General features: G+C 47.9%; 1 protein-coding gene across 4 annotated transcripts; it reads right to left on the bottom strand.

The window, feature by feature from the left end:
* Positions 1–537: 537 nt before the first annotated feature.
* On the bottom strand, positions 538–6,219 carry LOC103278648 (uncharacterized). 4 transcript variants are annotated; one of them, XM_008109209.3, is made up of 16 exons: positions 6,096–6,219; positions 4,801–4,883; positions 4,543–4,600; positions 4,365–4,435; positions 4,177–4,207; positions 3,275–3,351; positions 3,120–3,192; positions 2,670–2,803; positions 2,395–2,545; positions 2,099–2,271; positions 1,861–1,983; positions 1,662–1,767; positions 1,400–1,537; positions 1,023–1,199; positions 751–897; positions 538–657 (listed from the first exon to the last, which is right to left on the bottom strand). In XM_008109209.3, the coding sequence occupies exons 8-15, from the start codon at positions 2,702–2,704 to the stop codon at positions 880–882; spliced, it is 921 nt and encodes a 306-aa protein (XP_008107416.1). In that variant the 5' UTR covers positions 2,705–2,803; positions 3,120–3,192; positions 3,275–3,351; positions 4,177–4,207; positions 4,365–4,435; positions 4,543–4,600; positions 4,801–4,883; positions 6,096–6,219; the 3' UTR covers positions 538–657; positions 751–879. The 4 variants fall into 4 exon arrangements, with proteins under 4 accessions (XP_008107416.1, XP_062835587.1, XP_062835588.1 ...); XM_062979517.1 differs by having other exon boundaries at positions 3,120–3,219; positions 3,304–3,351; XM_062979518.1 differs by having other exon boundaries at positions 3,304–3,351.
* Positions 6,220–9,109: the final 2,890 nt, after the last annotated feature.

Below are 9,109 nucleotides of genomic sequence, written 5' to 3'. Positions count from 1 at the left end.
CAGGCCCCACTTACAGGCGTGGTAGGTGTAGAGGTTCCTGTCGGCACACATCTTGTAGTTCTTGTGAAGAATGTGGCCTGGAGAGAAGAGAGGGACCACTTCCATGAGCAAAGACCCCCACACTAGACCCAAGGAAGGGGAAGACCCAGAGGAGGCCCAGGGGGAGGGAAGGGGAGGAAGGGGAACCTGAACTTTGCTCTCCCCAAAGAGGCTCAGGATCCCCAGAAAGGGGGGGGGGGTGGCTACCTCTGGGGAAGAGGCCCCTCCTGCTGCCCCAAAGGCAGATCTGGAAGCCAGGGGTGGGCACAAAGGGGGCCAAGACCCTCCCAGTTCCTTACCGACCAACATGGCTGCCACCTTCCTGGCCGATGGACGTTGGCTCTTAAAGATACGGAGGCAGCCATACACCTGTTCCTCCAACTCTCTCCTGGTGCTGCAGTGATGGATCTAGAGAAGAGACTGGGGTCAAAAAGGGGGCTCCTTCCACCCACCGGGCATAAGGACCCTTGACTCCCATGCCTCAGGGTGGGCACTGACCAGGCGCTTGGAGATCTTATGCAGCAGCTCCTGCAAGCTGAAGGTGTCCTCCGCCAGAACGCTGTCCTTCAGGTGCCATTTCAGGACCTCCGCGGCCTCCTTGAGGGTCTCCCTCGCAGTCTGCAAAGAAAAGAAGAAAGCTGAGTTAGTTCCACTTTCCTTCCTACCTTCCCTCCCTCCTGAGCCCCAGCACTGGGCCTCCCTCCCACCTACCTTGGCCACCTCCTCATCCTCATCCTCCACATGCATCAGCACCGCCAGGAGGTCACGGATGGTCTGACGCTCCTAAAGAGGATGTACCGGGCGCCAGATGAAATGCCGGAAGCATTCAAGGGCTGCCGTTCAGATCTTGGCCGCCTCCTAAAAGGGAGAAGGAAAATGAGACCTTCTTTCCCCCTGTTTCTTTGCATGCAGCCCCTTCTCAGGGCTTGGGGAGAGGGGGGAGCCAGCACCCTCCCCAAAAAGGCCCAGGGGTTAAAACTCACATGGTGGAAGAGACGGCGGCACGTGGCAGTCAGGTGAACCTTCCCAAGGGCCTGGTCTTCAATATGCAGCAGGGGCCCCAGCCGGCCAGCCAGGCTCAGGAACTCCATGGTGATGTTAGTGTGGGGTGATTGCATTCCCCCGATGATGCCGTCCAGGAGTTCCTGAAGGCCCATGGTCTGCAAAGAGAGAGAAAGGAGGATACAGTCAATGCAGAGAATTCCCGACCATAGGCCTTCCCCCTTGTTTGGGGAAGGCCCTTCCTATGATCACAAGAGCCTCTCTGTGGTGCGTAGAGCCTGGGCTCTGTCTGGCTTACCTTCCTATGATCACAAGAGCCTCTCTGTGGTGCGTAGAGCCTGGGCTCTGTCTGGCTTACCTCCCAGTATGTCTCGCAGAGCAGGAGAAGGCCCTGCCTGCTCTGATGTTGGATGGCCAGGCTGTGATGTTGGAGCCAGGCCGTCAGCAGTGCCCAGGTCTTCTCCGAGGAGTGTGGGCGCTGGCCGATCTGCAGCAGCTGAAAGACAAGAAGAGAAGCATGAAGGGCTGGAGCTAGGAAGGGAAGCACTGCCTCTCCTCTCCCCAGCTCTGCCCTAAGGCCCCTTCCAACCCCATACCCCTGGCTGAACAACCCTCCTCACCTGGATGTAGAAGGTCACCACGCCGGCCGAATGCTCCAGCGGCGCTTCTTTCTCCCAGGTGGAATGCAGGTGCTGGAGTAGGGAGGAGGAGGACTTGAGGAGGCTCCTGGAAGGCAAGGGAGACCCCTGTGAGGGAACCCAGCCAGAGAGAACAAGCTGGGCTTCCTCCCTGAACCTCCACCAGCCCTTAGCTCCTTACTGCAACTGGAGGGCCATCCCCTCAGGGCAGATGCTGGGGTCTTCTAGAATCCTCTCGGAGGTCCTGTTGAAGGACTTTGGTGCCACCCTCTTCACTAGCACGATGATGATCTTTGCCAGTTCTCTGAAAAAGAAAGAAAGAAAAAGGCTTACTTACTAGTGAAGGGTCTGAGTCCCCCTTCAGCCCCCCCAAAAGGGCTGGGAGTCCCGCAGAACCTTCCTCCCCACCCTCTCCTTACTCTGGAGGAACGTAGCTGTTGCTCCGGTTCCTGCTGGGTGCCTCCAACCCAGGCCTTGTGACCTCGATGAAGTTGGTCACCAAGGCGAGCAGAAGCTCCAGGAACCACCCCTCCAGGCACGTGCTGTCCCTGATGTGTCTGACGATCCCGCCGATGGCCCGCGTCGCTCTTGCCTGCGGAGAGAAAGAAGGAGGCTCAAATGCAAGGAAAGGTTCCCATGGAAAGTCAAGAAAGAGGGGGTCCCGTTCTCCTTCCCCAGCCCCCTAAACACAGAGTGCAGGTGGGGAGGTCCTTACCGTGGCCGCATCAAAAGTAGGGTTGCCCTGTTCCTTGCCCTCCTGGGCCAGCCAAGGTCCCTCCTTCACCTTGGCCAGGAACAGGTCCAGCGCCGCTTCCAGGCAACAATAGGGTGAATTGAGTACGGCGCTTACTAATTCACTGCATGCCCTGTGAATGAAGAAAGGGAAGAGGGAGCCATAGTCAGGGTCAACCTTGGCTCCAACGCTATGGGGAGACCGCTCAGGGCCCCCTGGGGATAGGGGAGTGGCACCCCCGGGCCCAGCTCTCTTACCTCCCATCGGACTCCAGAAAGTGGTCCGTGGCCATCTTTAGATGTTTTCAGGCCACATAATCCACTGCCTGCGTGACCTCTGCAGAGGAGGAACTGCAGACCAGCAGGCAAAGATGGTGCAGGTGTTGTTTTGCCTGTGAAGAAGAAAAAAGAAGAGAAACAATGGCACCTGGCAGCCATGGAAAGGCTCCTGGGCCAAAAGTGCAGGGAGAGCAGTGGCAGGTGAATGTGTGTGTGATCCTATCTTGGAAGGAACTGGGCATTGTGGTCCAGTGGCCAAAGAGACCACTGGGGAATGGCAGGAGCTGAGAAGAGCAGCCTACCTGAAGGCTGGACATCTCTGGATAAACCTGCCACCTAGAAGGTCGATGGGGCATCCTAAGAAAGGCGTTGGGCGATGCCTCCTTGGTGGTGGCTGCAGGCCTCACCAGGGGGAACTCTGAGCATTACCTGTTCTGGGTCCAGGGAGGACCATCTCCTAGGGTGCAGGGCAGGATCTTCATCTTCGCTGGGTCCTATGGAGCTGGAGGAGAGGCACAAGAGGTGAGACCTGGTAGGACAAGAAGGGAGGCAACGGTCACCCCTCCTGGCAAAGAGCAACGCACCTGCTTGAACTGGGGAGAGGGTCCCATACCTCATCCTCCAGGCTGGGGATGTCAGCCAGCGTTGCCGCTTCGGAGTCCTGTTAAAGACAATGGAGAAGAGGAGTGAAATAGGGGCTGCCCCCTTCCCTCATGGGTGTGGGGCCAAAAGGGAAGGAATGGGAAGACAGCCCAGGGGAGGAAGAGTAGAGTAGGAGGTTCAAGGTGTTGGGAATCACCCTGGACCACTCAAGTCTAGATGTAGTCAGATAGATGATAGGACTAGATTGAGGGAATCCTTTCCCTGTTTCCAAAGCATGCCCAGATAGGCTCTACTGTGTTTCCCCTCTTTCTATCCTGTTTACATCACATCCCTCACTTTGATGTTAGTAGAAATGTGAATCTTCAGGGACACTAACTTCTCATTGGTCAGAATGTTTTATGGCCCCAATAAACTGGACCATGAGGTCGGAACCATTTTGGTTCAGTCTCTTCTCTCTTTGTTCTTCAAGCTAATAGCAGCATCTTGCTGTCCCTCTAGGCAAGATGTGACTATCTAGATGTTTGTTATTTTTCCTTTCTTATTTTTCCTTAGAAACTAGTCTAGAAAGCTAGACAGCTGCCAAACCTTTCTATCTACAATGGAATTCTTTTTTACCTGAATAAATGTTTTTTGAACTTTTACTGAGCCTCTGCAATCAGTAGCCATCCTAAGAGGAAAAGGCTTCTCTTTGCTCAAACTTTTTGAAAGTCTGCTTTTGCTACTCTGCTACACTTTTGGTGGAATCTCCCCCAGAGAGGGTTAAATTGAATCTAACCGCTCAGAGATTACCACAACACAAGGAGGGGTGGGGAGAGGAAAAGAGGTGTGGGGATGGAGATGAAGCAGCCCACCCCCTTTTTTATCACTCCCTTCCCTCCCTTACCGTTGATGTCTTCTGAGGGGGCTCATGGACACTGCAAGGAGAGAGACAAGAAAGCAAGGTCAGAAGAAGTTCTCCCCTGTCTCTCAGGTAGAGCCCACCAAACCCCCTGGAATAGGCTGCAGGCTGAGGCCCCCTTGGCCTCACTTGCGGGGTGGAGGGGACCTCTGCCTGCCATGGGAAGGAGGTACCTCTCTGTATCGAGGGCCCGGGCCGCCCCCTCCTCCAGGACCTCCGAAGGGATCCCAACTTCCTTTGAACCCTGTTGAGGAGGAAGAAGAGGGAAGTGGATGCTCTGAGCAAGAACCCATCTCCTGAAGGAAGGAGAGAGGCAAGCTCTTCCCTTTCCAGCCCCCTTCTTTCACTCACCAACTCTATGGGTTGTTTGTCCTTTGGCGAAGTCAGGATTTGCTCCGAGAGGAAGCTGCTAGAAGGACAAGGGACAGAAGAAGAGTTTGAGATCCCTGGCCGCCTTCTCCCTTCCATTCCCAAGGCCAGCCCCATCCCAAGGCCCTTGCCATCCCCTGGGAAGAAGGCGGCATCCTGGGATGCCCCCCTCCAGATCTCTGCGCCCCAAAACCCCCAACCCCCAGCCTAGCCTTCCCCCAAAACATGGACAGGAGGTACCTCTCTGCACTCTCGGAGGTCTGGTTCTTACGCTCCACCTCATGGCTGCTAGCCTCCCAGGGGAGCTTCTATCTCCCCAGAAACTGCAAAGAAAGAAAGGGAAACTCAAGGTTCCACCAAAGAAGGGCTTCTCTGCTGCTATCTCCCTCTTTCCACCCCCCTCTGTTTCTAAGAACTGGAATCCCCAGTAAAGTTTGGACTGTCACCCCCAGCATTCTTCCCCATTGGCCACAGTGCCAGAGGCTGCTAGGATTTGTCAACAGCCTTCTTGAATTGCTTTGCTCAGAACTGGACACAGGGTTATTCCAAGTGAAGAAGTCTGAGCAAAGCAAAGCAAAGTGAGACTACAGTAGTCTCACTTATCCAACGTTCTGGATTATCCAATGCGTTTTTGTAGTCAATGTTTTCAATACATCGTGATATTTTGGTGCTAAATTCGTAAATACAGTAATTACCACATAGCATTACTGCATATTGAACTACTTTTTCTGTCAAATTTGTTGTATAACATGTTTTGCTGCTTAATTTGTAAAATCATAACCTAATTTGATGTTTAAAAGGCTTTTCCTTAACCCCTCCTTATTATCCAACATATTTGTTTATCCAAATATGTTGGATAAGTGAGACTCTACTGTATTATTTATTTATTTACTACATTTATATGCCGCCCATCTCACCCTGAAGGGGACTCAGAGCGGCTTACAAATTAATTTACATACAATATTTTACTATTAGCATAGTACAATACTGGCAATAAATTACTATATTGTACTGTATCAATATATTGTAATTATGCCGTCACATCCAGGCACCTTTTTAAGCTTTAGGATGTGCTTCTTCCTTTGCCCAGATGAACTGCGGGGGCCTTACTTAGAAGCTCTGGAAATCCCAGTAACCAAAGGCACTTCAAGTAGAACAATCCAACAAAATTTTATTTTCACAAAGTCCTTGGCAGACTTGGCATTTGTAATTAAAGTTGCAAATAAAAACAGTCAACTTATAAACCTTGTAGATGTTCCTTGCTTGCTTTTGCCCTTTAGGTTGCTAGGTTAACTTCCACCAAAAGCAAAGAGGTCCAGAGATCCTCTTCACCCTAGCTCTGAGCTGCTATCAAAGATCTATAACTATCTGAGCTCAAAGCTAGTTTTTGAGGCGAAGTTGTTAGGGCTTCCTCCAGTGGCAAAGAACTCCGAAGATGTTCTCTGCCCCAGTGCCAAAGCTATTAGAAAGAACAGGTCTTTCCTCTATCTATGCTTGGCACTGGTTTTAAAGGCAGATCAATTGTTTGTACTTACGATGGCCTTTTCAGAGTTGGCCTGGCTTGGCCACACAAGCACATCTATGATGTTTCTCCTTCAGTCTAGAAGGCAGAATAGGCTTCTCAAAATGGAGCCTTCTATCCCCAGGAAAAGGGGCGGTCTCCAGAACAAACTGATACATTTGCAGCCTATAGCAGCAAGGCTTTGCAAACTGGTTATAAACTCTGCTAATATCCTAACTATCAGACTGCTGCAGAATCTGCAGCAACCCTGGAGCAAATGCAAACGGGTGCTATTTTCTATAACTATGAAAAAATGCAAAACAAACCTCTGCGGGATGGAACAGTAATATTATTAGTAATATTACATGTAAAATATAATATATAATTAATATTATTATATTGTATTATTAGTATTATATCATATTATAATATAATATTATGAATATTATATGTATATACAATATGTTATAATTATTATATATTATTGTAAATTATATTATGTGTATATATATATATATATATATATACACATACAGTAGAGTCTCACTTATCCAACGCTCGCTTATCCAACATTCTGGAATATCCAACGCATTTTTGTAGTCAATGTTTTCAATATATCATGATATTTTGGTGCTAAATTCGTAAATACAGTAATTACTACATAGCATTACTGCGTATTGAACTACTTTTTCTCTCAAATTTGTTGTATAACATGATATTTTGGTGCTTAATTTGTAAAAAATCATAACCTAATTTGATGTTTAATAGGCTTTTCCTTAATCTCTCCTTATTATCCAACGTATTCGCTTATCCAACGTTCTGCCGGCCCGTTTACGTTGGATAAGCGAGACTCTACTGTATATACACACATACATATGGATATATATATATATATATATATATACAGTAGAGCAGGGGTCCCCAAACTAAGGCCCGGGGGCCGGATGCGGCCCTCCAAGGTCATTGACTTGGCCCCCACCCTCAGTTTTAGACTTAGGCTCACCCAAAGTCCAAAATGACTTGAAGACACAACAACAACAATCGTACTTAGCTTGACTATCTCATTAGCCAGAAGCAGGCCCACACTTCCCATTGATAGGTTTACACAGTATGTTGGTTAAAATTATTTTTATTTTCAAATATTGTATTGTTCTTTAATTTACTAATACTGGGTAATCCTAATAATATAATATATTGTGTATACATATAATATTGATAATAATCTTATAATGTAATACAATATATTATTTATTTATTTATTTATTACAGTATTTCTACCCCTCCCTTCTCACCCAATAGGGGACTCAGGGTGGCTAATAATAATAATAATACAATATAATAATATTGTGTAATATAATAATATTAATTGCATAGGTAAAGGTAAAGGTTTCCCCTGACGTTAAGTCCAGTCGTTTCCGACTCTGGGAGTTGGTGCTCATCTCCATTTCTAGCCGAAGAGCCAGCGTTGTCCGTAGACACCTCCAAGGTCATGTGGCTGGCATGACTGCATGGAACGCCGTTACCTTCCCGCTGGAGCGGTACCTATTGATCTACTCACATTTCAAATTGCTAGGTTGGCAGAAGCTGGAGCTTAACAGCAGGCGCTCACTCCGCTTCGTGGATTTGAACCTGGGACCTTTCAGTATGCAAATTCAGCAGCTCAGCACTTTAACACACTGAGCCACCGGAGGCTAATTGCATATTATATATTAAATGTAATATTACTAATAATATTACAGTACAGTGGTATAGTACAATATAGTAATGTATAATGCTAATATTGTGCTATGCTAATATAATATATTGTATGTACATACAACTTGTAAGTCACTCTTAGTCCCCTTCGGGGTGAGAGAGGGTGGGGTATAAATGTAGTAAATAAATAAATAAATGTTGTTGGAGGGGTTGCACTACAAATAAGACATGTGCAGTGTGCATTGGAATCTCTTTGTATTTTTTTTTTCAAATGATAATTCGGCCCCTCAACAGTCTGAGTGGCCATGAACCGGCCCTCCACTTAAAAAGTTTGGGGACTCCTGCAGTAGAGTCTCGCTTATCCAACGTAAAGAGGCCGGCAGAACGTTGGATAAGCGAATATGTTGGATAATAAGGAGAGATTAAGGAAAAGCCTATTAAACATTAAATTAGGTTATGATTTTACAAATTAAGTACCAAAACATCATGTTTTACAACAAATTTGAAAGAAAAAGCAGTTCAATACGCAGTAATGCTATGTTTACTGTATTTACGAATTTAGCACCAAAATATCATGATGTATTGAAAACACTGACTACAAAAATGCCTTGGATAATCCAGAACGTTGGATAAGCGAGTGTTGGATAAGTGAGACTCTACTGTATACGACACACACACACACACACACACACACATATATATATAACTAGCATAGCATGTTAGGACTAGGACTTCCCTCCATCTCAACACTATGCTTCTATTGATGCAACCTAGAATCGCATGGGCTTTTTTAGCTGCTGCACCACACCCTTGACTTGTGTTCAATTGGCGGTCTATTAAGACTCCTAAGTCCTTTTCACATGGATTCCATCATCCAAGTCCTCAATGAAGACGCTACATAGCCCTGAAAGGCCCAGGACAGGACCCTCTTGATGGTGCCCCACTGGTCCCTTCTCTCCAGGATGAAGAAAGAGGAGCCACTGGACAGAAGCATCCTCTGGCTTTGGCCTGTGAACCAATTCCTGATCTACCTCACAGGAACACTGTCTCGCCCACATTCTACTGGCTTCTTTGTGTCTTGGGGAACCTTCCCAAAGGCCTTCCTGAAATTGAGGTGTGCTGCATCCACAGCATCCCCTTCATTCACCAAGATTGTGAGATTTTCAAAGAAAGCATGCGGGAGCCTTCTTCTCTGGAGGTTTTTAGGCAGAGGCTGGATGTGTCGAAAGGGATGGCCATCTGTTAGGAGGGATTGGGTGGGCCTTCCTGTCTAGCAGAAGGGGTTGGACTGGATGGCCCTCGGGGCCCCTTCTATTTATTTCCCACATTTGTACCCCACTCTTCTCACCCTGA

Source organism: Anolis carolinensis, chromosome 4 (genome assembly GCF_035594765.1).
Source record: "Anolis carolinensis isolate JA03-04 chromosome 4, rAnoCar3.1.pri, whole genome shotgun sequence".
In the NCBI taxonomy this organism is placed as follows: domain Eukaryota; kingdom Metazoa; phylum Chordata; class Lepidosauria; order Squamata; family Dactyloidae; genus Anolis; species Anolis carolinensis.
This window is presented reverse-complemented; position numbering and strand designations above follow the sequence as displayed.

Bases quoted from the DNA above. Each gene is read 5' to 3' on its own strand.
- LOC103278648 (XM_008109209.3), bottom strand. From the start codon at position 2,704: ATGGCCACGGACCACTTTCTGGAGTCCGATGGGAG. The intron at 1,984-2,098 runs GTAAGGAGAGGG...TTTCTTTTTCAG, and splicing joins AACAGCTACGTTCCTCCAGA to AGAACTGGCAAAGATCATCA. The intron at 1,538-1,661 runs GTGAGGAGGGTT...CTTGTCTTTCAG, and splicing joins TGGTGACCTTCTACATCCAG to CTGCTGCAGATCGGCCAGCG.